The sequence below is a fragment of the Salvelinus fontinalis genome, chromosome 23 (genome assembly GCF_029448725.1).
Source record: "Salvelinus fontinalis isolate EN_2023a chromosome 23, ASM2944872v1, whole genome shotgun sequence".
Classification (NCBI taxonomy): Eukaryota; Metazoa; Chordata; class Actinopteri; order Salmoniformes; family Salmonidae; genus Salvelinus; species Salvelinus fontinalis.
This window is the reverse complement of record NC_074687.1, coordinates 50,215,429-50,242,781: the sequence shown is the minus strand read 5'-3', so window position 1 is coordinate 50,242,781 and position 27,353 is coordinate 50,215,429. Positions and strand designations below refer to the sequence as shown.

General features: G+C 42.2%; 2 protein-coding genes across 3 annotated transcripts in view; one reads left to right on the top strand and one right to left on the bottom strand.

Annotated features, from left to right (window-relative positions):
• The first annotated feature begins 2,473 nt into the window (after positions 1–2,473).
• Positions 2,474–26,705, top strand: LOC129821453 (zinc finger protein 501-like). Its single transcript, XM_055879133.1, has 2 exons — positions 2,474–3,096; positions 23,148–26,705. Exons 1-2 carry the CDS (start codon positions 2,703–2,705, stop codon positions 24,119–24,121), a joined length of 1,368 nt encoding a protein of 455 aa, XP_055735108.1. The 5' UTR covers positions 2,474–2,702; the 3' UTR covers positions 24,122–26,705.
• The window catches only part of LOC129821449 (zinc finger protein ZFP2-like), a 32,940-nt gene continuing 21,806 nt past the window's right edge, over positions 16,220–27,353 (bottom strand). Inside the window, exon 2 of one of the 2 annotated variants that reach the window (XM_055879126.1) lies at positions 16,220–18,989. In XM_055879126.1, the coding sequence (XP_055735101.1) occupies positions 18,976–18,989 (14 nt within the window). In that variant the 3' untranslated portion in view covers positions 16,220–18,975. The other variant, XM_055879125.1, reaches the window with a different exon arrangement.

Sequence of the window (27,353 nt, the reverse complement as noted above, 5' to 3'; positions counted from 1 at the left end):
ACCACCTCAAGCTGAACCTCGGCAAGACGGAGCTGCTCTTCCTCCCGGGGAAGGACTGCCCGTTCCATGATCTCGCCATCACGGTTGACAACTCCATTGTGTCCTCCTCCCAGAGTGCTAAGAACCTTGGCGTGATCCTGGACAACACCCTGTCGTTCTCAACTAACATCAAGGCGGTGACCCGTTCCTGTAGGTTCATGCTCTACAACATTCGCAGAGTACGACCCTGCCTCACGCAGGAAGCGGCGCAGGTCCTAATCCAGGCACTTGTCATCTCCCGTCTGGATTACTGCAACTCGCTGTTGGCTGGGCTCCCTGCCTGTGCCATTAAACCCCTACAACTCATCCAGAACGCCGCAGCCCGTCTGGTGTTCAACTTTCCCAAGTTCTCTCACGTCACCCCGCTCCTCCGCTCTCTCCACTGGCTTCCAGTTGAAGCTCGCATCCGCTACAAGACCATGGTGCTTGCCTACGGAGCTGTGAGGGGAACGGCACCTCCGTACCTTCAGGCTCTGATCAGGCCCTACACCCAAACAAGGGCACTGCGTTCATCCACCTCTGGCCTGCTCGCCTCCCTACCTCTGAGGAAGTACAGTTCCCGCTCAGCCCAGTCAAAACTGTTCGCTGCTCTGGCACCCCAATGGTGGAACAAACTCCCTCACGACGCCAGGTCAGCGGAGTCAATCACCACCTTCCGGAGACACCTGAAACCCCACCTCTTTAAGGAATACCTAGGATAGGATAAAGTAATCCTTCTAACCCCCCCCCCTTAAAAGAGTTAGATGCACTATTGTAAAGTGGTTGTTCCACTGGATATCATAAGGTGAATGCACCAATTTGTAAGTCGCTCTGGATAAGAGCGTCTGCTAAATGACTTAAATGTAAATGTAAATGTATATTTTTGTATTTTAATTTCTATTATTATTGTCATTATTGTGTTTGTGGTTGAAGGGTGGGGGGAGGTTGATGGGTGTGGTGGAGGTGCTGGGGGTGTCCTATTGAGGGTTTATGGGGATGGTGGAGGTGCTGGGGGTGTCCTATGGAGGGTTGATGGGGATGTTGGTGCTGGGGGTGTCCTATGGAGGGCTGATGGGGATGGTGGAGGTGCTGGGGGTGTCCTATGGAGGGTTGATGGGGATGGTGGTGGTGTCCTATGGAGGGTTGATGGGGATGGTGGAGGTGGTGGGGGTGTCCTATGGAGTGTTGATGGGGATGGTGGAGGTGCTGGGGGTGTCCTATTGAGGGTGAAGGGACTTATTGGGGAGGGGATTCTTCATGGAGGCACATTCAGTCAAAGTTTTGTTTATGATATTATTATACATTTATTTATTATTGTTTTTCTATTATTATAACAGTTTACTGTGATTATGGATATGCACTCATGTTGACTTATATATTTGAATGTTATTTTTCACCCAGAGTACAAATTTTATATGTATTATTGTTATTATTACTTTATTATTACTACTGTATCTACATTCTTAAAAACTAAGACAGAAAAGGTGCAAAACAAAATGTAGGTAAAGCCATAAGAGGGAAAAGCAGGATGGGATTGAGGGATGGGTAGAGAACAGTAGAGGGCTCTGAAACTATTATTTCTGAAATAATCACTTCCTTTTGTGACTAGAGTCTAATACTTCCGGTGGCACATATCAGAGGGCATGATTCTGAAGTGTGCCAGGCCTTGCAGTCCCAAGATAGAATTTCGGCAGGCAAGAAAATAGACTTTCCGAACCCCCCCCCCCCCCCCCCCCCCCTTCTAATTTCCTTAATTTTGTGGCTAGAGTCAAATACTTTCTGTGGCACACATCAGAGTCAAATACTTTCTGTGGCACATCAGAGTCAAATACTTTCTATAGAACAAACTTCACATCAGGATAGGCAACCAAAATGAATAATTAATAGACTAATACACTTGAAACAAATAGCCAAACCGAAAACTGCAGACATTACTAGTGCCTCTCCACGATCAAACCGTCATGAAAAATAAAATGAAACGCAGCCTGGCGTGATCAGAAATCTCAACTAGCAAGCAAGTTGCAGCAATGAAGAATTGAGTGGCATCTCAACAGCTTTTACCCCCAAGCCATTAGACTCCCGAACAGGTAATCAAATGGCTACCCGGACTATTTGCATTGTGCACAGAGTAGATACTTCATATGACTTGAGAAATATTGCATTGTGGGTAGTTTAGAAGATATCCCCAAATAAATTAATGCACATGTAATAACACAAAAACATAACTGTACTTATAGGTAACCAGATCGTGACTACAACTAGGTTACTAAGTCTTTAACCACACTGTGTTGTTACACTGGTGAGTAAAAACTCATGCTTCCTACACTGTAACTTGTCTGAAAATTAAATACATAAATTTTACTCAACTGCGTTACCCACTCCAGTCAGCAGATGGCGGTGTGTAAATGTAAGGCAATACTGCTAGTGTAACGTATAATCTAGTGGACGAAACGCTTCTTTCAACGGCAGCAACACTTAGTCAGCCACCTCCGTAGCTTGCTACCCAAAATAGCTAAACCAATCAACTTCTTTAGACGCTTTAGTGTATATTAGCCACTGTGTTATGAACCCACTTCTGTCGTCTAGTTAGTTATCCGATTTAATTTCATATTTACGGTGTTGTTATTATAAAGCTTGCGGGCTGGTTAAGTTAGCATTAGCCTAGCTACCTAACATCTCCGACCATGAGCTCACTAAGCTACTCTCCTCCTGGTAAAGAAGAGGTCTGCTGGACGGAGAAAGAAGCTCTCGTGAAAGAGGAGGAGGAAGAGGAGGCTGTTACAATAAAAAAACAAGGAGAGGGTGAGACTGTTACAGTTAAAGAAGAAGAGAAAGACGTTTCAGTGAAAGAAGAGGAAGACTCGTTCAGAGTGAAAGAGGAGGACGTTAGAGTAAAAGAAGAGGAGGATGCAGTTTTTGGAGTGAAGGAGGAGGGGGAGATGACCGTCAAATCGAAAAAGGAGGAGGAAACTGGATATCTGGGCCCGGTTTCCCAGGCGCATCTTAAGGCATCCAATGGTTCTAATGATGAACTTAGCCATATGATGCTTTCAGGAAACCGGGCCCTGGTTAATACTAGTAAGTACTGTCTTAAATACAGAGACACAAACTCTGCAGTTGTTGAACTGATGTGTGGAGTTAAAGGCGAAATCTGCAATTGTTACATCCATATTTGGACTCTTATTCATTTATAGCCATTGATTCTTGAAGATAATAACACATGCCTCATGAGCTTAGTTCAACTGTTGTTTACCCCATCAGAACCCCAAATAAATTTGTTTAACTCCAATGTTTAGAAACAATGTAAACCGACACTGTATAGCCTCAACATGGTTAAAACTATAATGTTGATATCATAGATGGTCAGTCCTTGCATCCATAGGTCTGTCTATGAATTTGAGACTAGTTACATTTCTCTAGCCCCATCCATCATCTTATTAGCAAAACAGTGGTGGAATGACAGCTTTGTTATTGTTTGAACTGCAGATTGGTTGGTTGATTGATTGTTGTGTGGCTTTTTTAAAGGGACAACCTAGTATTTAAAGAGCAACAAAATGGCTGCCCAGAGACTTGGTTTGGTAAACAGCTGAGGGATGGGGGCTGGAGAAATGTAACCACTCTCAAATTCATCGAGAAAGCTATTGTAGCAACCGTAACCCAACACCTAGCTACCCCGTCAAGAAGTTCAGACATCTTGGCGTAACAGTTATAAGGTGTTAGCTTGACAGTCAGTGGACCCAGGTTTGAGTTCAGCTCAGGGCTACCCCCTAAATTCACTACACTATGAATACAAGGACTGACCATCCATGAGGTCATAATGATAGTTTAACTAGGTTTCTAGGCTATATAGTATACTCTAGAATTCATCCATGATGTCATAATGATAGTTGAACCAGGTTTCTATGCTATATAGTATATCATAGAATTCATCCATGGTGTCATAATGATAGTTTATTTATTATAATTTTTTACATTTTATCCCATTTTCTCCCCAATTTTCGTGGTATCCAATCGCTAGTAATTACTATCTTGTCTCATCGCTACAACTCCCGTACGGGCTCGGGAGAGACGAAGGTCGAAAGCCATGCGTCCTCCGAAGCACAACCCAACCAAGCCGCACTGCTTCTTTAACACAGCGCGCCTCCAACCCGGAAGCCAGCCGCACCAATGTGTCGGAGGAAACACTGTGTACCTGGCCCCCTTGGTTAGTGCGCATTGCGCCCGGCCCGCCACAGGAGTCGCTGGAGCGCGATGAGACAAGGATATCCCTACCGGCCAAACCCTCCCTAACCCGGACGATGCTATGCCAATTGTGCGTCGCCCCACGGACCTCCCGGTCGCGGCCGGGTTTTGCTGTTGCAAGCCGTAGTCTGGCTTTTTTATGGCAGTTTTGGAGAAGTGGCTTTTTCCTTACTGAGCGACCTTTGAGGTTATGTCGATATAGGACATGTTATACTGTGGATATAGATACTTTTGTACCTGTTTGATCCAGTATCTTCACAAGGTCCTTTGCTGTTGTTCTGGGATTGATTTGTACTTTTCGCACCAAAGTACGTTCATCTCTAGGAGACAGAACGCTTCTCCTTCCTGAGCGGTATGACGGCTGCGTGGTCCCATGGTGTTTTTACTTGCGTACTATTGTTTGTACAGTACAGATGAACGTGGTATCTTCAGGCGTTTGGAAATTGCTCCCAAGGATGAACCAGACTTGTGGAGGTCAACATTTTTTTTCTGAGGTCTTGGCTGATTTCTTTTGATTTTCCCATGATGTCAAGCAAAGAGGCACTGAATTTGAAGGTAGGCCTTGAAATACATCCACAGGTACGCCTATCAGAAGCTTCTAAAGCCATGACATAATTTTCTGGAATTTTCCCAAGCTGTTTAAAGGCACAGTCAACTTTGTGTATGTCAACTTCTGACCCATTGGAATTGTGATACAGTGAATTATAAGTGAAATAATCTGTCTGTAAACAATGACTCCAACCTAAGTGTATTTAAACTTCCGATTTCAACTGTATAACAACATTGCAGCATGCAGGTAGAAAATATCCTGATTTTTAAAACTAAATATCCCATGAATCACATTGGCTGTGCATGGAATGTCTGCAACAAACTTAACATTCTATCAACGATCAACTGGGTCGGACCGAAACTCGAGATAGCAAGCTTGCAACATTGTATAAAATATTCTGGGCTCTCAGTTTCTCGCTCCAGGGAGTTTGGGACAGACACAGCTGTCGGATATTTGTTCAAGGGATTCGAAGTAATCAGATATTTTATGACGTTTCCACTGGATCAGAGCATTACATTTTTCCCTTTCAATGCCGAGTGGTTATCGAAAGGGTGAGAGAAGGAAATATTTTACAAATACTTGTAGGAACTATTTCCATTTGCAATGGATTTTGATTCGACTTTGTTTACTTGATGTTTGAGGTGAAGAAAAAATTACTTTGAGAAGCTCCACAACTCATTAGTGGTGGAGCGTTAAGACAATCAGAAACACTATCAGACATCCCCAAATGGGCACATTTATAGGCCTACATTTGCGCGCAGCCCAGGTAGGCTAGTCCTACTTCTATATGTGTAGTCAGGTGTGCGTCCTTACTCAACATTGACAGGAGTGTTTCAAACAAAAGACAATGAATAAGTTGACAAAACTGACGCATCTTGCGGCGTCAGGTCTTGGTTGTCTGCCAAGGGCCGTTTAATTTAGTATCCGTTTGGGTCGGCATGGGGAATGATTCTATTTCCCCATCGTATGTTGTACCCACGTTGACCGACTGAAAGGGAGTGTAACTTTTATGACTATAATTACTGTTCCCTGAAGGAGGGAAATGAGGTACAACACCTGTTTGGCCCTGCCCTTTCCTGGGTCGGTGAGGATTTAATAATATGTTGTGCCTAGTTTCCCTCCTTCAGGGAACATTAGTTATAGTCATAACGTTAAGCTTGTCATATGAGGAACTACTGGATTTTGCTGTCATACGTATTTTTGTATTCAGATCTCTGAAATGCACTCTAACTTATATTCTAACTTATTCTAACTTATATTACGCTGGGAAAACAGTTTTAATGGGCACAGATATCCTAAATCATTTCAGTGTTTGCAAAGTCCAAGAGTCATCTTAACAACACCCAAATGGATACTGTCATTAACGTGGTTCTTCAATAATTACACGTATTACTTAATACTGTAGCTGTTTAGTTACAGTCACATGTTCAACTATCATCAGCTGATCCAGGAAATCACTTTCTGAATGAGAATCACATGACAAACATCACGACATGCAACAACAACCAAAGTGCTTCTTCATTCATTACTCTGGTAAAGACAGTTATGCCGTGCTCCACGTTGGATCCAACATCCCTAACAAATTGGTGTGTCTAATGTGTTATCGTCTGCTTGATTTACAGTAGGATCTCGTTAGTCTGCTTGAACACAGAGATACTTAGCTCATAATGTGTAGAGAATTGTTCCTTGATGGATAGGCTATTGTACAACATACAGAGCTATTTTCCTTTATTCAGGACATTTAGAATGACAACACATTACAGAGTAGCCTAGTGGGATTATTCACAAAATTATCTGGTGATCATGTTATGAAATGTCATGCCAAAGACATTTTTGTTTCCATTTGTCACCTGAAATATTACATTATTTATAGTCCTAGGTCTATGTTATTGTTAGGTGAAGTTATGGGTCCTACAGTAGGTCTATGTTGTTGTTAGGTGAAGTTATGGGTCCTACAGTAGGTCTATGTTATTGTTAGGTAAAGTTATGGGTCCTACAGTAGGTCTATGTTGTTGTTAGGTGAAGTTATGGGTCCTACAGTAGGTCTATGTTATTGTTAGGTGAAGTTATGGGTCCTACAGTAGGTCAGTGTTGTTGTTAGGTGAAGTTATGGGTCCTACGGTAGGTCTATGTTATTGTTAGGTGAAGTTATGGGTCCTACAGCAGGTCTATGTTGTTAGGTGAAGTTATGGGTCCTATTGTTCCTGCAATGAAGTCTAACAAAACAGCCCCCACAATGTTTGTATCATCAATTTCTCTCAGCCAATCATCAGTCATTTGTGTAAGTGCTGTTCTTGTTGAATGTCCTTCCCTATAAGCATGCTGAAAGTTTGTTGTCAATTTGTTTACTGTAAAATAGCATTGTATCTGGTCAAACACAATTTTATCCAAAGGTTTACTAAGGGTTGGTAACAGGCTGATTGGTCGGCGATTTGAGCCAGTAAAGGGGGCTTTTACTATTCTTGGGTAGTCGAATGACTTGCTTCCCTCCAGGCCTGAGGGCACACACTCTCTAGTAGGCTTAAATAGGAGTGGCAATATTGTCCGCTATTATCCTCAGTAATTTTGCATCCAAATTGTCAGACCCAGGTGGCTTGTCATTTTTGATTGACAATACTTTTTTCACGTCTTCCACACTCACTTTACAGAATGCAAAATTACAATGCTTGTCTTTCATAATTTGGTCAGATATACTTGGATGTGTAGTGTCAGCGTTTGTTGCTGGCATGGCATCCCTAAGTTTGCTAATCAGGCCAATGAATAAATCATTAAAGTAGTTGGCTCTATCAGTGGGTTTTGTGAGGAATGAGCCATCTGATTCAAATAAATGATGGAGCCGAGTTTGCCTTTTTCCCCCCGAAATGTCATTTTAAGGTGTTCCAAAGCTTTTTACTATCAATCTTTGTCACATGATTTATCAATTTGCAATACGTTTGTCAATCGATTGTGCAGCCAGACTTATTTGCCATTCGTTTTGCCTCATCCCTCTCAACCATAAAATTGTTCAATTCCTCATCAATCCATGGGGATTTAACAGTTTTTACAGTCATTTCCGTAATGGGTGCAGGCTTATTAGTAACTGGAATAAGCAATTTCATAAATGTGTCAAGTGCAGTGTCTGGTTGCTCCTCATTACACACCACGGACCAGCAAATATTATTTACATCAACAACATGGTAATCACTACAAAACTTATTGTATGACCTCTTATACACAATATTAGGCCCAGCCTTTAGAACTTTGGTTTTCCTAGATATGGCTACTATATTGTGATCACTACATCCGATGGATCTGGATACTGCTTTCAAACACATTTCTGCAGAATTAGTAAAGATGTGATCAATACATGTTGATGATTTCAGAGAGAATAAAGTAGACGGCACGGGTCAAACGTCTGATTTATGACCCTATGTCCAGATGACACGTACATGCCCAAATATGGGCATCCGGCTAGGACATCCTGTTCCTGTTGTCATGTGTTAGAGGGTGTGTTATTTTATATCTATATTGCATCTATTCCTTTGATGTTGTCATGATGATTGATGTGTAAGGACCTGGTTGAACTGGGGGTGGTGTTTGAACATTTCATAGAGGATGTCCCCACACCCACGCTATTTTATTGCCCTGAGGGTTTTGGCTATGAAGTCTGGGGGGGTTGTATTTGCGGCAGACACATTATAAATAAAGCCCAGAACAAGACATGCGGCCCCAGAACACTAAACAAGATTGTAAAAATAAACATGGATTTTATGATCAGTGGCAAAGCAGTGATGACCGTAACAACGGAAGCAGGACCGCGGCTGAAACATGGAGAAAGGGCCAAGTTTAAAGCCACAATATACGATGCCCCAAAAAAAGAGGTTTCTAAGTGTGTATAGAACCCAAATACCGCCGCAACTGCGCTGAAAGATCAAGTGATGATGTCTAATAGACAGCAATGGGGGTATCAGTTTGATTACCAGGCCTGTAGAGTGAAGCTCTATATCGTAGCCGAAGGAGAAGAATATACAGACCGGACTTTAGGAGTGGACTACGGGCTTGAAGACTGGCCGGCTTTTCGCAAGGTTGTGTGTCCCGAACTGAAAGTTATCACAAAGGGGTATAGCTTGTTCACGGGCTGTTAGACCCGTTGGGAAGTTACCCATGACTCCTCAGGAATAGTATTACACAGAGTGAAAATACAAAGAAAGAATGGACTTCCATGTGGATGCGTGGAGTTCTATATCAGCAACGAGGAAACCCGCAACCAAAACATTCGTGATGGTGGCTTGACTGGGGATTTTAGGTTGCGCATGCTTATTCCTTTTAAAAGTTCTAGGATCTAATGGAATTGAAAATGTTAGAGCTTTTGGATGCTGTTTTTGTACAGAGCCAACAGCGGCAGAACATTGTTAAGCTAAGGAAGTGCATAATATATACGAATCCTGAGGATTATGATTCAAAGGATCCCCAAGAAGGTACATCCTCTGAAGGGTCAGCCCCCGAAGAAAACTATATATATATAAATATAAAACTAAAACTAACAATATACCATGGATATTCATACAACATACCAGGACTCCGATACGTCATGGGGGCCAGACCCTAAGGACTCTATGCCTCGCAGTCCACCATTCTACTCCCCCCAGGCAAGACCCACGACACTACCTACATGTACACAGCCTGAGGATGTGTTTGATGGGGTGGTCAGTACTTTTATTGTGGACACCATCAAGGCCTCTGTAGCCACACTTTTAGATGTGGTGATTGGAGAGTATATAAGAGAAAAATGCATCGGTTGTGAGATCAATCACCCCAGCCAGCGCCGTCATCCGTGCCTATACGAGCCCCCAAGATACTACTTCTTCAACCATTTTGAGGAGCTGGTGAAAAGACTGTGGTCCTGCAGGTTTATACCTTCGCTGGTCAGAGCCCTGGAGTCTATGGGTCTTGTGGCCTCTATTCCCAGAGTTTACGGGGTAACCGAGGCTTTCCCACATGAACTGAAGGAGGCGATCTACATCAACGAGAAACTCAAAGAAATCCGACACACCCTGGTGGACGACAACAAATACAGGGAAGCTGTGGTGGCTGATGTGATGACTCTCTGGCCCAATAAACCCCAAGAGACCGAGTGACAATACCTATTTGTCATTTAGATGTAAAGCAATGGGCAACTGTATGCATACGATGTTAGAGAGAGTAAATACATTTTTTCTTTTGAGAGAACTTAAAAAATAAAATAAAGTGAACAATGTATCGTTCTACACAACACACAATGCCTGGGCTAATGGAGGGCGTGTGCTAAAAATGGAGCAAATCATGAATCATGTACGACATACGGGCGAGAGTCTACAATGGACACATGGTATCCCGTCTTGTGGATGATTCTGATGAACTAAAAACAACTTTGTCTAAGATTTTACTTTATTTGTTTGAAACACCATTTAATTGTAACATGTATCATATTTGTTGTTTATATACTTATATAGCGGATGTGTGTGTTTTTAAAAATTCAGCGACACAAGCCTGTAAATCTAAACCAAATATACAGGGTGTTGCATGCTGGGATCGTTGAGAAAATGGGGACAAGTATCCTGCAACGAATCCTGAATTGTCTGTATAAGTAATACTTGATGTGTGCTAAAAATTCAAAAATGAAATGTTGTCGTTATTTGAAAGTGGCTCATTAACGTTATTGTACCTCAGAGAGGCAAGGAGGATGGCGGAGCAGATGTTGAAAAACATTTATTATAACCCCTCTAACCCCGAGTCTTATGGGGGTAAGGAGCGTTTACAGAGAGCTATAGGCGAAGAAACAGGTAGCCGGTTAAGCGCTGCTAAAGTGAATGAGTGGTTAGCAGAGCAGGATGCTCATACTCTACATAAACCTGTACGAAAACAATTTCCAAGAAATAGAGTATTTTCTACTCATCCCATGTCCCAATTTCAGGCGGATCTATGTGACATGCAGGCCCTTGCAGATAAAAATGATGGAAATCGCTACATGCGAATGGTTATAGATATTTTCTCTAAAATAGCATTTGTAAGGGTCTTAAAATAAGAGTGGGGCAGAGGTGACCCTATCTTGAAGTGGAGGAGAAGCCCCCAAGAAAGTGAAGACTGATGGTGGAAAATAATTTTTTTATAATACTTTTCAGAAACTCATGAAGAAGCACAATATAGTACATTTTGCTACAGGCTCAGATTTGAAAGCTTCAGTTGTTGAACGCTTTAACAGAACTCTGAAGGAGTGGATGTGACTATATTTTACAGCTCATAACACGCATAGATATATAGATATAGTTCAAGATTTAGTAAAGGGGTACAACAACAGCTACCATAAGAGTATACGGATGAAGCCCTCCGAGGTCTATTCTGAAACCTCTTTTCAAGTCTTTAAAAATCTGTATGGTTTGTTCCCCCTTCGCCGTAAGAAAAAATGTGATTTTAAATTCATAGTCGGGGTGCATATATCCAAGTTGAGGAGTGTTTTCGACAAAAAAATATGAGCACAGTTACAGCAATGAGGTGTTCACCATTACCGAATGTCTACCGCGCATACCCCCTGTCTACAAGTTAAAAGATTATGACGGGGAGCTTATAGGGGGATCCTTTTTATGAGAAGGAATTACAGAAGGTACAGTTGGGTAAAGACAAAGTCTTTGACGTGGACGAGATTCTAGATCAAAAGAGAGAAAAGGCTAAACAATGGGTGCTGGTCCGCTGGAAAAACTGTCCCCAAAAGTTTAACCGTTGGAAATTAGAGCACGATATGGTGGAGGCATCGGGGGTTAACATAAACCCTCATGCATGATGAATACAACATCATTCGCGTGTACACAGGAGTGCATCATGGAACACAGCGGCTTCTACCTGACTCCGCAGTAATGCATCTGCACATATATATCGTAATAACCAAAGTTCGAATTATACAACCAATTTTCCAAAGCCTATAGAGTTATCAGAGGCCTGGGAAGTAGGTCTCAGCGAGATTACATACCCCCATAGTTGGTATAATATCAAAGATAAGGACCGTGATTTTTATTGCAAAAGGATATCGGAACCTGCGAAACTTATTAAGCTTAAAAAAGGGTTCTATAGAACCGTCGACAGGATCGTCTCAGAGTTGAATGAACTCCTAACCCAGAACAATATGGAAATACTCTTGATCTATACATACTCTTGACCTATACATAAATGTGTACAAATCTCAGGGGATGCTGTTGGGGGTATAAAGACCAGCGGTAATTTAGCCTACATGTTGGAGAGGGGTCCCAATAAATGGACGTATGTGAAAGATAAATTATTCCCATTCCCTGCAAATATACATGCAGGATTTTACAACATATTTGTGTATACCGACATCATATCCTATCAAAGGGTCGAAGACAGTTGTGTGCCCCTCCTGAGAACAGTTCATATAGATGGAAATGATAGCGATATAGTCACTGTCACCTACGACAAGCCACACTACGTACCTATAAGCAAGAAATATATTGAAAACATTCTGGTTGAGCTTAAAACGGATCAGAACGAAAACATCGAATTTTCTTATGGTAAAACGATTGTAAAACTCCACTTTAGACCCACCAAAACCTCTCTACATATATAATATTAGTATTATATATTTTTATAAACATAATACAAATAAATGAAAAGGGTTATGGACCACCAACATCTCGACCCTAACCGCTATGTCTCCTACTATGTTGTTCAAGTTGGTAATGGGTTACCGGGCTATTATGGTTCCCCGACCATGTACGGTTCGGGGATAGGAGGTATATTTCGTAACCTCTTTAGGATGGTTTTCCCATTTATGAAGAGAGGCCTCAGCATAGCCAAACCACATTTAAAATCAGCGGCTAAAAATATAGTAAGTGAGGTTGTAGCCAATGCTATGACCAGTAGGGCGTCACCAGATGCCGAGCATCAAGAAGGCTCGGGGCTTATGATGTTGTCTCGAAGACCAAAAAAGAGACCTCCGGGTATAAGGCGCAGGCCTGCCTCTAAAAAGCGTAGGTTAACCGTTTAATAGAAACTCAGTAAGTCAAAGACGTGGTCAAGTGAGGAGGTCTGGACCAAAAACGACAAAAAGAATACTCTGAAGTATTTTCTAAAAGAACAAGCAACATGGCTCCTTTACACTGCATGTCCTCTGAAGCTATAAAGACAGAGCTCGATCTTTTCACGGCCCCCTTAACCCAACATTCAATAGATAGGTCTAGTTATGTGGAGATAGCCCCACTCTCTGCCATTACAGACAACGGTCCTATATAATTTTTCATACCAGGCCGCGGTGACAACTATCTGGACCTCAACAACACCTTGGTGCATTTATGTCTAAAAGTGACCAAAAGAGATGGTACTAATATTGCAGACGGTGCCAAAGAGTCTCATTAATTATCCAGTGGCCACCATCTTCTCCCAAGTGGATGTGACTTTGGGTGAACGCCTAATCAGTCAAAGCAGTGCCACATACCCTTAAAGGGCCATCATGGAGTGTTTACTCAACTACTCCGAAGACACTCTCAAGACACAATTCAGCGCCGGGTTGTTTAGCAAGGATACTGCAGGAGTCTCTATGGAATCGACAGACCCTTCCACCGGTGCAAACAAAGGACTGGAGGCACGTGCTTGCTATTGTGCCAAATCTCAAGAGTTTCATCTGCTAGGGCCTATACACTCTGACATTTTCTTTCAAGAACGTTACCTCTTAAATTCGGTTGATTTAAGAGTAAAATTAACCAGGGCCAAGGATGAGTTTTGTCTGATGTCTGCCCAGGACGGTGACTTTAGTTTAAAAGTGTTGGTGGCAACGCTTTTTATTAAAAAAGTGTCTATCTCCGGCAGCTCGTCTGGGTCACTCACAGGCTTTGATGAAAGGATATGCCCTTTACCCTCTCCAAAGAATTACCATGAAAACCTTTAGCATACCTGTGGGCAGTAGAATCTGCAGTCAAGAAAACCTTTTTCTAGGCCTTTTACCCCGATACGTGGTTATAGGTTTGATTGATCACGCCTCTAATACGAGCAGCTTAGATAAAAACCCATTTAATTTTCAACATTTCAATGCAGAGTATGTAGCTCTCTGTCAGGATGGACGTCAGGTCCCTGCTAAGGCTTTCCAACCACAATTTAATAACATATCTGTGCGAGAATTTTACAATCTATTCCTGGCTACAGGGAGGCATCTAAAATATCTCTCTTTACCTATTGACAGAAATGATTTTGCAGAGGGTTACACATTGTATGCTTTCAATTTATCACCTGATGATGACACCTCAGGAAATCTGTCGGTGGTGTCCCAAGGTAACGTCAGGCTGGAAATGCATTTCAGTACACCTTTAGCCTGTACAGTTAGCATGATTGTTTATGCATGCTCTGATTCAATCTTGGAAGTGAATGCCCGAAGACAGGTCTTAGTGGATTATTATACAGGATCGTTGAACTAAGACATGAATACCCAAGAGTTGGAAGGGCTCATGAGCCGATTGATTGGAAAACAATTTTGTGGAGTGTTGGCTTGTGATGAATTACCTATTGAGAAATGGCTGGAGCGGCCTGTCAATACCCATCCTAAACACATGCCGGGTGAACATTGGCTAGCTGTGACATTAGAAGACAAAGGAGGAAGAAAAATCGCAACTATTTTTGATTCCTACGGCTTTCCCCCCGGTTTTTCACATTTCACCAAATCTATTAAAGAGTTTATGACCAAAAACGGACCAAAGATATACTACAGCATCAAACAAGTGCAAGATAACCTTTCCACTACATGTGGTCAACACTGTGTATTCTACCTATGCCAAAGAGCCCGGGGAGTTTCTTTTGAAGATGTTATGTTTCTTTATAATGATGATTTAAGAAGTAATGATAACGTTGTAGCTTGTTTTGTTAGAAAATATCAAAAGTGTTCAAATATGTGTCCTTTAAGACCGTGTAATCAAGGCATATGCTCACGTCAAATGTTTCAAGAATGCCACAAATGTTAAACTGATTATTTTTTCAAATAAAATTTATTGAATTTAATCATAGTCATTCAAAAGTCTAACCACCCTGAGAGATCGGGATTAGGAAAAGGTCCGGAGATGTTCAGGGGGGTAAATGAGTTATCATCATCCCTTTCATAGGGCGGAGGGGTTGTTGGGACATCTTTAGAGGTGCTGTAGCTCGTTGAAGGTTTTTGTTTTAAAGCTTGAATCTGTTGACGAAGCTTATAGTTGGGTACCCCGAGAGGGGAATGTTGAGGATTGCCAGGGCCTTAAGAAACTGACGCCACCCGGGAGGTCTTCTGTCATCAGCAACTATGTGGGCAGCCGTTGTACTTTTAAGCAAGTCAAGCATATGTGAACCCCTGACAACAGAGCGCTGAAGGATAAACTCTCCTTTGTCATTCCAAGTAGCGGTCCCCTTTGAGTCTTTCATCTTGTTCATAATGTATCTAACATTTTTCCTGTTACGTGCCGGAACATGTGTCAACATGTCATGCAGAACTTTATCTTCAACAGACATTTGATCTTCAGCCGGTAAGATCGCAGGTACAGGCATTACAGGGGCTTGCCACTCGCTATGCTCGTCATCTTTTAAGTCTATCCAACTCTTGTTGTGGCACCAAGTACATTTTATGGGCCATCACACTCTGTGTTCAACCCCCACGTCTGGCAGCAATACGGCTGGTGATGAAGGGCACGGCTATACTTAGTAAAGGTAGAAGAAAACCCCCAGACTGTTGTATGCTATGTCTTTTCTTTTGAAGACTGGCCCTTTTATTGGCAAAGAGTTTGATCGCAGTCTTTTGTCTCTTTAATTTTTGCAATTGGGTCAGGGTGAGTGGAATGCGTCCTTTGAGAAGATTCAAAGCAATCTCACATAGGGATAATATGAGATCTGAAGAACAGTGACCCAAGATGGCCTTCCGTTCTTTAGCTTTAGCCCCAACTAGGCTTCTCAAGAGGAGCAGGTTTCTTTTTAAACGCAGAGACATAGCGGTTAATTTTTAGGAATGTACGCAGCCGGCCACTCCCATGGGAACAGACCGGTTTGTAGCCTCAGGTGTTCTGGAGTATTTGCTTTAAAATCCACGATTAAATAAGAAAATGGCACTTTGGTAGCATCCTCATAGCTCCATGAAGTAGGATTTCCTTCCCGGGTACATCTGCTGAGCTAGAGTGTTAATTTGTAGTTTGTCTCTAGGGTTTTTGAACAAAACCATGTAATTGGCGTTCAAACTAATGGTACGACTAGTTTTACCTTGGCGAAACACATTCTGCACCAAGTATAACACGGACAGGTTTCTATGATGAGTATATTGGGTAAAAGCTTGTGCAATTTCGTGATGTTCGCTACCTGCAAATAGCCTATCGTCCAAAACCAGCAGATTGTTTTTATGAGGAGGGAGAAATTCATCATCAGACAGGGATTCAGGTATTCCTTCAACAAACTTGATTTTTATTTTCTTCAACAATTCATCATACTAAGGTTGATAACACGAATAACACCACACAATATTATCAGACTTTTGAGATAACATGTTCAGAATTCTCTAAAATACTTTTTACAAAACAAGTTTTACCACTATTGGATGGGCCTGCGATTAAGGCCCAAAATGGTAGTTGCTACCGGGGCTCAAAACCTTCTACAGCAGTCATTATATCTTAAGCTTTAAGACACACTGGGGCTTGTAGCATAAGTCAGTAGCCAAAGGGCAATGTGGCCCATCAGGTAAAAGCAGTCTCTTGTCATAGACTACCCTGAATCTTTTAGTAAGTGGGGCATTCCTTAGATGGAAGCCCATTTTTTCCCTAACCATTTTTTTGTAGGAGCTCAAAATCTCCAAGTCACTATTCCGATCGTTTATGGACACCTCGACTAAGCGTGTGATTGATTCCAAGTTTACACGCGGGGCATTTACATAGTTTTGAGTCACGCCTTTGGCTTTCAACAGAACGTGATTGTCTTTAATCCTAAAAGCATAGCTTTTGGGACCACAGGAGGACCATTCTGTGATATGGTCACCATCTTCGAGTTCACTCGTTAAACCACCCAGATAGTTGCTAAGTGGGGGGTTCCAATCACCCTGTTTGCTTACATAGACCACAGAGTCTGTGTCGTGGTAAAGAACCCGCCTCTGAAGCTGCTCCATGAGGGTGTACAGTTCAAGTCGGCCATAGGCCGTGGTAAATGCTGCAAGAAACACATTTACATTACCCGGGGGTAGAACCCACTTCTTGTTACGCCTCCATTGCACCAGGGCAATGTTTTGACTCAAGAATGAAAAATGTGAAATTTCGTATTGGTCTGAAAAAACAAATTCCCAAAATTCTTTGGGGTCTTTAATGATCGACGTTGTTAGCATATCTCTGCGAAAGCTTACCCCAAATCGAGTTCAAGTACAATTTCAACACATTTCTTTTGGTTTTGTTGACCTCTATTCTGTCAGGGTCACGAAGTATGCCTTCTCTGTCGTGATAGTCTTGAATGTACCTGTCTTTTCTCTCTTGATCTGTGACCGATGCAGGATAGCCTGAAGCCATTTGCTTGCATCTCAAGAAGGTCAAGAAATAGCGGTCCTAGCTGTTAAACAAACCGCGTCGCGGAATCGTGTTTTCCAACATACAATGTTCATCTGCTCCCTCTGATGACGTATCTTACGCACTCTGCATTGCGACATAGAGGTTTATGTATGTGTATGTGTTTTCTGGTGTGTAGTCAGATGTTGTTGTAATGGGTCATACAGTAGGTCTATGTTATTGTTAGGTGAAGTTATGGGCCAATTTGGCATACACTTAGTGTACAAACCCTCGTTGTCAGGCTGATGGAAAAATAGCCAAAGACCATTTTCCTAGTTGAAGTGTTTTTAAAGTATAAAGCAGTTGATTTGCAACCATAACACACAGGACATTCAAATAAGCCTTCAATTAGAATCTGAAAGTAGTGTGAAATGCACTCATAAACAACCTGGAAATGGAGGCAATTTTTGCTGTCAGCTATGAGAACCCCATGGTGGTGAATTAGTAAATAGACACAGAGCTTAATGTGAGTTTCCTTGAGTACCACTCCTGATCTTACGCTGATAGTGCGCTGTAGTATTCTGAATACATTGTGAAAAACTAAAATATCTTTTTTTTTTTTATCTTACAATTTTTGCTCCATGCAGATTTACTACATCCATAACTAGCATCCAAATTGCATGTGCATCGACCCGTGCGGCAATTTTTAGCAAACACAGAAAGGGGCCTATGTTGGAGACCAAAAGTAATCTGGCACACTGCTTAGGGTTTCAACAACTTTAACTTATTTATAGCCTACAATCATCGATGTTACTATTAATGTGTAAACAAGACAAAATATGACTTGTTGCTCACTTGACTGTCTTAAGACAATTGTCAAATAATTTTAGCATTCATTACAGACATCAATTTTTGTACTAAATTTTTCAATTTCAATTTTATTTTTTTATATAGCCCTTCGTACATCAGCTAATATCTCGAAGTGCTGTACAGAAACCCAGCCTAAAACCCCAAACAGCTAGTAATGCAGGTGTAGAAGCACGGTGGCTAGGAAAAACTCCCTAGAAAGGCCAAAACCTAGGAAGAAACCTAGAGAGGAACCAGGCTATGAGGGGTGGCCAGTCCTCTTCTGGCTGTGCCGGGTGGAGATTATAACAGAACTATGCCAAGATGTTCAAAAATGTTCATAAGTGACAAGCATGGTCAAATAATAATCATGAATAATTTTCAGTTGGCTTTTCATAGCTGATCATTAAGTTGAAAAACAACAGGTCTGGGACAGGTGGCGGTTCCATAACCGCAGGCAGAACAGCTGAAACTGGAATAGCAGCAAGGCCAGGCGGACTGGGGACAGCAAGGAGTCACCACGGGCGGCAGTCCCGACGCATGGTCCTAGGGCCCAGGTCCTCCGAGAGAAAGAAAGAGAGAAGGAGAAAATTAGAGAGAGCCAAGATTTTCAAAATGTTCATAAATGACAAGCATGGTCAAATAATAATCAGGAATAAATCTCAGTTGGCTTTTCATAGCCGATCATTAAGAGTTGAAAACAGCAGGTCTGGGACAGGTAGGGGTTCCATAACCGCAGGCAGAAGAGTTGAAACTGGAATAGCAGCAAGGCCAGGCGGACTGGGGGCAGCAAGGAGTCACCACGGCCGGTAGTCCCGACGTATGGTCCTAGGGCTCAGGTCCTCCGAGAGAAAGAGAGAAGGAGAAAATTAGAGAGAGCCAAGATTTTCAAAATGTTCATAAATGACAAGCATGGTCAAATAATAATCAGGAATAAATCTCAGTTGGCTTTTCATAGCCGATCATTAAGAGTTGAAAACAGCAGGTCTGGGACAGGTAGGGGTTTCGTAACCGCAGGCAGAACAGTTGAAACTGGAATAGCAGCAAGGCCGGGCGGACTGGGGACAGCAAGGTGTCAGCATGCCCGGTAGTCCTGACGTATGGTCCTAGGGCTCAGGTTCTCAGAGAGAAAGAGAGAACGAGAGAATTAAAGAGAGCATACTTAAATTCACACAGGACACTGGATAAGACAGGAGAAGTACTCCAGGTATAACCAACTGACCCTAGCCCCCCGACACATAAACTACTGCAGCATAAATACTGGAGGCTGAGACAGGAGCGGTCAGGAGACACTGTGGCCCCATCCGAAGAAACCCCCGGACAGGGCCAAACAGGAAGGATATAACCCCACCCACTCTGCCAAAGCACAGCCCCCACACCACTAGAGGGATATCCTCAACCACCAACTTACAATCTTGAGACAAGGCCGAGTATAGCCCACAAAGGTCTCCACCACAGCACAACCAAGGGGGGGCGCCAACCCAGACAGGAAGTTCACGTCAGTAACTCAACCCACTCAAGTGACGCACCCCTCCTAGGGACGGCATGAAAGAGCACCAGCAAGCCAGTGACTCAGCCCCAGTAACAGGGTTAGAGGCAGAGAATCCCAGTGGAGAGAGGGGAACCGGCCCGGCAGAGACAGCAAGGGCGGTTCGTTGCTCCAGAGCCTTTCCGTTCACCTTCACACTCCTGGGCCAGACTACACTCAATCATATGACCTACTGAAGAGATAAGTCTTCAGTAAAGACTTAAAGGTTGAGACCGAGTCTGCGTCTCTCACATGGGTAGGCAGACTGTTCCATAAAAATGGAGATCTATAGGAGAAAGCCCTGCCTCCCGCTGTTTGCTTAGAAATTTTAGGGACAATTAGGAGGCCTGCGTCTTGTGACCGTAGCGTACGTATTGGTATGTACGGCAGGACCAACTCGGAAAGATAGGTAGGAGCAAGCCCATGTAACGCTTTATAGGTTAACAGTAAAACCTTGAAATCAGCCCTTGCCTTAACAGGAAGCCAGTGTAAGGAAGCTAGCACTGGAGTAATATGATCAAATTTCTTGGTTCTAGTCAGGATTCTAGCAGCCGTATTTAGCACTAACTGAAGTTTATTTAGTGCTTTATCCGGGTAGCCGGAAAGTAGAGCATTGCAGTAGTCTAACCTAGAAGTAACAAATGCATGGATTAATTTTTCTGCATCATTTTTGGACAGAAAATTTCTGATTTTTGCAATGTTACGTAGATGGAAAAAAGCTGTCCTTGAAACAGTCTTGATATGTTCGTCAAAAGAGAGATCAGGGTCAAGAGTAACGCCGAGGTCCTTCACAGTTTTATTTGAGACGACTTTACAACCATCAAGATGAATTGTCAGATTTAACAGAAGATCTCTTTGTTTCTTGGGACCCAGAACAAGCATCTCTGTTTTGTCCGAGTTTAAAAGTAGAAAGTTTGCAGCCATCCATTTCCTTATGTCTGAAACACAGGCTTCTAGCGAGGGCAATTTTGGGGCTTCACCATGTTTCATTGAAATGTACAGCTGTGTGTCATCCGCATAGCAGTGAAAGTTAACATTATGTTTTCGAATAACATCCCCAAGAGGTAAAATATATAGTGAAAACAATAGTGGTCCTAAAACAAAACCTTGAGGAACACCGAAATGTACAGTTGATTTGTCAGAGGACAGACCATTCACAGAGACAAACTGATATCTTTCCGACAGGTAAGATCTAAACCAGGCCAGAACTTGTCCGTGTAGACCAATTTGGGTTTCCAGTCTCTCCAAAAGAATGTGGTGATCGATGGTGTCAAAGGCAGCACTAAGGTCTAGTAGCACGAGGACAGATGCAGAGCCTCGGTCTGACGCCATTAAAAGGTCATTTATCACCTTCACAAGTGCAGTCTCAGTGCTATGATGGGGTCTAAAACCAGACTGAAGCATTTTGTATACATTGTTTGTCTTCAGAAAGGCAGTGAGTTGCTGCGCAACAGCTTTTTCTAAAATTTTTGAGAGGAATGGAAGATTCGATATAGGCCGATAGTTTTTTATATTTTCCGGGTCAAGGTTTGGCTTTTTCAAGAGAGGCTTTATCACTGCCACTTTTAGTGAGTTTGGTACACATCCGGTGGATAGAGAGCTGTTTATTATGTTCAACATAGGAGGGCCAAGCACAGGAAGCAGCTCCTTCAACAGTTTAGTAGGAATAGGATCCAGTATGCAGCTTGAAGGTTTAGAGGCCATGATTATTTTCATCATTGTGTCAAGAGATATAGTACTAAAACACTTAAGTGTCTCTCCCGATCCCAGGCCCTCGCAGAGCTGTGCAGATCCAGGACAGCTAAGCCCTGGAGGAATACGCAGATTCAAAGAGGAGTCCGTAATTTGCTTTCTAATGGTCATGATCTTTTCCTCAAAGAAGTTCATGAATTTATTACTGCTGAAGTGAAAGCCATCCTCTCTTGGGGAATGCTGCTTTTTAGTTAGCTTTGCAACAGTATCAAAAATAAATTTTGGATTGTTCCTATTTTCCTCGATTAAGTTGGAAAAGTAGTATGATCGAGCAGCAGTGAGGGCTCTTCGGTACTGCACGGTACTGTCTTTCCAAGCTAGTCGGAAGACTTCCAGTTTGGTGTGGCGCCATTTCCGTTCCAATTTCCTGGAAGCTTGCTTCAAAGCTCGGGTATTTTCTGTATACCAGGGAGCTAGTTTCTTATGACAAATGTTTTTCGTTTTTAGGGGTGCAACTGCATCTAGGGTATTGCGCAAGGTTAAATTGAGTTCCTCAGTTAAGTGGTTAACTGATTTTTGTCCTCTGACGTCCTTGGGTAGGCAGAAGGAGTCTGGAGGGGCATCAAGGAATTTTTGTGTTGTCTGAGAATTTATGGCACGACTTTTGATGCTCCTTGGTTGGGGTCTGAGCAGATTATTTGTTGCGATTGCAAACATAATAAAATGGTGGTCCGATAGTCCAGGATTATGTGGAAAAACATTAAGATCTACAACATTTATTCCATGGGACAAAACTAGGTCCAGAGTATGACTGTGGCAGTGAGTAGGTCCAGAGACATGTTGGACAAAACCCACTGAGTCGATGATGGCTCCGAAAGACTTTTGGAGTGGGTCTGTGGACTTCTCCATGTGAATATTAAAGTCACCAAAAATTAGAATATGATCTGCTATGACTACAAGGTCTGATAGGAATTCAGGAAACTCAGAGAGGATCGTTGTATATGGCCCAGGAGGCCTGTAAACAGTAGCTATAAAAAGTGATTGAGTAGGCTGCATAGATTTCATGACTAGAAGCTCAAAAGACGAAAACGCCATTTTTTTTTTTTTGTAAATTGAAATTTGCTATCGTAAATGTTAGCAACACCTCCGCCTTTGCGGGATGCACGGGGGATATGGTCACTAGTGTAACCAGGAGGTGAGGCCTCATTTAACACAGTAAATTCATCAGGCTTAAGCCATGTTTCAGTCAGGCCAATCACATCAGGATTATGATCAGTGATTAGTTCATTGACTATGACTGCCTTTGAAGTGAGGGATCTAACATTAAGTAACCCTATTTTGAGATGTGAGGTATCACGATCTCTTTCAATAATGGCAGGAATGGAGGAGGTCTTTATCCTAATAAGATTGCTAAGGCGAACACCGCCATGTTTAGTTTTGCCCAACCTAGGTCGAGGCACAGACACAGTCTCAATGGGTATGGCTGAGCTGACTACACTGACTGTGCTATTGGCAGACTCCACTAAGCTGGCAGGTTGGCTAACAGCCTGCTGCCTGGCCTGCACCCTATTTCATTGTGGGGCTAAAGGAGTTAGAGCCCTATCTATGTTGGTAGATAAGATGAGAGCACCCCTCCAGGTAGGATGGAGTCCGTCACTCCTCAGCAGGTCAGGCTTGGTCCTTACTAAATCTCATGGTTACGCTCTGGGCATCACCTTTCACAGTGGATTTCCACTGTTGTGGGCCTTTAACCATTTGTCTGACTTTGTTGTTCACACAGGAGAGATATGGGACTATTGTGGATCCTCTGGGGAGCCTCAACAACATCATGATGCTGATGAGGCAGAGAAGAGTCTCTCCAGATCAGAACACCTCAAGAAACACCAGCAGAGACCCACAGGGAAGAGAACTTACCACTGCTCTGACTGTGGGAAGATATTCACCTCCTCAGCAGACCTCAAAAGACATCAGAGAATCCATACAGGAGAGAAACCTTATAGTTGTGCTCAATGTGGGAAGAGATTCATCTCCTCATCAGGCATTAAAATTCACCAGAGAATCCACACAGGAGAGAAACCTTATAGCTGCGCTCAATGTGGGAAGAGATTCACCACCTCATCAGGCATTAAAATTCACCAGAGAATCCACACAGGAGAGAAACCTTTTAGCTGCTCTGACTGTGGAAATAGGTTTGGTACTTCAGGATGTTTAAAATCACACCAGAGAACACACACAGGAGATAAACCTTATAGCTGTGATCAATGTGGGAAGAGTTTTACTAAAGCTGGCAGTCTGACTAAACACCAGAGAATCCACACAGGAGAGAAACCTTTTAGCTGCTCTGACTGTGGGAAGAGTTTTGGTACTTCAGGATGCTTAAAATCACACCAGAGAACACACACAGGAGAGAAACCTTTTAGCTGTACTCAATGTGGGAAGAGTTTTACACAGTCAACCAGCCTGATATCACACCAAAGAACACACACAGGAGAAAAACCTTATAGCTGTACTCAATGTGGGAAGAGTTTTACTCAGTCAGGTGGCCTGAAATCACACAAAAGAACACACACAGGAGAGAAAGCTTATGGCTGTACTCAATGTGGGAAGAATTTTGTGTCATCTGGCTATCTGAAGATGCACCAGAGAACACACACAGGAGAGAAACCTTATAGCTGTGATCATTGTGTGAAGAGTTTTGGTACATCTGGCTATCTGAAGATACACCAGAGAACACACATGAGAGAAACCTTATAGCTGTGATCAATATGGGTACTCTGATAAAAGATCTGCTCAAACATTAGAAAATACATACATGAAGTTGTTTCATGATATCAATGAAATAATGTCACAATTTAGAATGTTAATGATGCCACAATGTAGAATCCTAAACGTTTGACCCCTGTTCTATTGATTTTACCATGATATGGATATTAGCCTCGGGTGAAAATTCCAGGCTCTGAATTGAAAGAGTACTATTTATGTGATGTAACAAAAAGTGACTAACAAAAAAAGAGTTGTGTTACGCTTACCACGTTGGTGACCCACTTGAATCAAAATGCAGCTGACTGTCTTCTGCAGGTTGTCCTCAAACCAGTCAGGTAAAAGATATCTCCCATTTCCATGTGTTTTGTTTAGTTGTGTTAGTTTCAACATCACAAACAACCTGATTTCCCACCCAATCGATATCAGTGATTTATTGCTTTTTTGTCAAAACAACAGCGTTTCTGGTGCTTGTGCAGTTTATAAGGTGCTTGTTTAAAAAATACAAGTAATATGATTATTGTGGCAGATGCTTGTGTATATAGCACATTTTATGTTTAGGTTTTCAATTTATCCAAAGCTGTTTCTGCATATTGGTTATTGATTTGGACATGTTAAATATGTGTTTTGACATTGGGCTATCCCACCTAGCAAAATGTCATTGAAAAGACGTTGAAAATAAGACTGCAATCAAATATACCTCCAATATACGTCCGGCTGTAGTTGAAAGTTGAAAATATGTATTTTCGTTTTTTTTTTTTTTCAATAAAGTCATTGTAAATAAGAATTTGTTCTTATTAACTGACAAATTTACAACGATGACCTACAGGGGAACAGTGGGTTAACTGACTTGTTGTTCAGGCGCAGAACGACAGATTTTGACCTTGTCAGCTCGGGGATCAATCTTTCGGTTACTGTTAAATGAAGGTTTACATTTGTCTAAATACACATGGACGCAGCCTATACACCTATAATAAATGTTAGTAACAATCCTACATCGCTCAAGTATTTCTTTGCAACATTCAAATGCTAATTGTCTTTATTCCACTACGGAAGAAGCATGACTCAAATCACCTCATATTTCAAACATTCAGCCTGACAAAAGATACATGTTTTATTATTCCATGCCTCACCATTAAGTTAATTATTGCCAGTACATATTAACAAAGGGCTGTACATTTGATTTCGATATTTACAATTTATGTAATATTTAGTCATAATAATTATTTATGCAACCAACTGACAATTTCTGGGTACAATTATATTGACATTGTTGCCCTGCGTTTAGAATTTCAAGGTTAATTCTCAGATGTGCCAACCCAAATGTACTAGAGCATGACATTGGGGACTGGGCCCTGATCCAGTAACATGCCTATCGAGTGAACCCTGAAAAGAGAGAGAAGCTCCAGTGAGGTGGAATGTTACTACGGATATTGCAGGGAGTTTCCTCTTGAAATCAGACATGTCCGTGGTGGGCACAATTTGGTTGCTGATTGTCTCAAGGGTGACTGCATGTTTTTCCATATTGGAGATGAGTTTTGTTCGGGCTCGTTCCAAGGGGACGAGAGTTCTAGAAGCTAGTGAGTTTTAGGAAGACGAGAGTTCTAGAAGCTAGTCAGTTTTAGGATTCTTGGATATTATTATTTAGAAATACGTGTTTTTAATTGTTGACAGCCAGCAGACACCATGTTTATATTGTAGAAGGGAATCAATTTAGTTGATTATATTGGGAAATGGAAGTTGTTTTCTGTTGGTGGTGAGCAAACCTGTCCAACTGACGTATAGGATATATTTGTTGTCTTAAGGGGGAAGGTGTTACAGGCTTTGGTTTTTCCATTTATGTTTTGAGGTTGGACTTTAGCACGTATAGCTCGTTAGCACGTATAGCTCGTTAGCACGTATAGCTCGTTAGCTCGTTAGCGCGTATAGCTCGTTAGCGCGTATAGCTCGTTAGCACGTATAGCTCGTTAGCACGTATAGCTCGTTAGCACGTATAGCTCGTTAGCACGTATAGCTCGTTAGCACGTATAGCTCGTTAGCACGTATAGCTCGTTAGCACGTATAGCTCACCTCGTTAGTCAGTATGTGTTACACTTGCGCTGGCTTGTCCAGCTCGTTAGTGGGAAGGTGTTTCACCTGAGCTGGTCCAGGTTCTATTTAAGAGTGTCAGGCCCAGTGCTCTTGATAGATGTGGAGAGTCAACACCTTTAGTTACTCCACCTTTTTGGTTTGCTTCCTGTCTTTAAGTTTGGTGTGGGTTTGCCTCATCTTGGGCCAATTTGGTCAGTGTCTTTTAGGTCCCAGTGGTTGTTACTAGTCAATTGTCAGTGGACACCCTCAGTGACTTTCAGAGCCTCTCCTAAAAAACAAGTTTATATTGTGGATTGGATATTGCATCCAATTAATATTTTAATCAAGGGTATTTCCTTAGGGTGCTCATTAGTCTTTCAGTTGTTAGTCTTCTGTTTGTGTACTAAAAATGTCTGTTTATTTTCATAGTTTTTTCCTGTGAAGCCATTGTGTTGCATCCATGTCTGAGATGTGCTGTATAAATAAAGCTTGACTTGATTTCAACAAATGAAGGCAGTGACTGACCAATCGACAGACTCTTGGTCCTTCTTCGTATGAAAATCAGTATCAATCCCATGTCAAAGGATTCAACTACTGAAAACTGAAACAAACAAATGGATCAAACAGACCAATCCCACTTTTCCAGCGTGCTGAAGGCGTGATGGAGTGGTAAACACCACCCCCGGCTCTACCAGGTGCTTGAGGTGGTCTCCCACAGCTCTGCTAATGACATGTTCTGTGGTCTTGCTGTTCAATTTCTTGACTGCCCCTGCAACACATTTAGTCATATTATATAAAACTCTCAAAGTAATGGATATGGAGCATCTACAGCCTCAGTTACACTTGGCACCTAAATGTGACTTCTGTCATCCGATCACTCTAAGCTGCATTAGGTTCAGATCTACCAGGATGGGCCTTTGACATAGTCTGGATGCAGTCAGGCCACTGAATATGCATAAGCAATGTAAAGAGATGTGGGGAAAAGTACATTCTACCCAAATTAATAATTATAATAATAATTAATATAAAAGAACAAGTGTGTGTAGGACTGGGGTTCCCCTCGCCAACAGCCAATGAAATTGCAGGGCGCCAAATTCAATCAACAGAAACCTCATAATTCAAATTTCTCAAACATACAAGTATTAGATACCATTTT

What these genes read in the sequence shown, in the direction of transcription:
- LOC129821453 (XM_055879133.1), top strand. Translation starts at nt 2,703, where the DNA reads ATGAGCTCACTAAGCTACTCTCCTCCTGGTAAAGAAGAGGTCTGCTGG. An exon ending in CCGGGCCCTGGTTAATACTA is followed by an intron (nt 3,097 to 23,147) that starts GTAAGTACTGTC and finishes TTGTTCACACAG; the next exon opens with GAGAGATATGGGACTATTGT.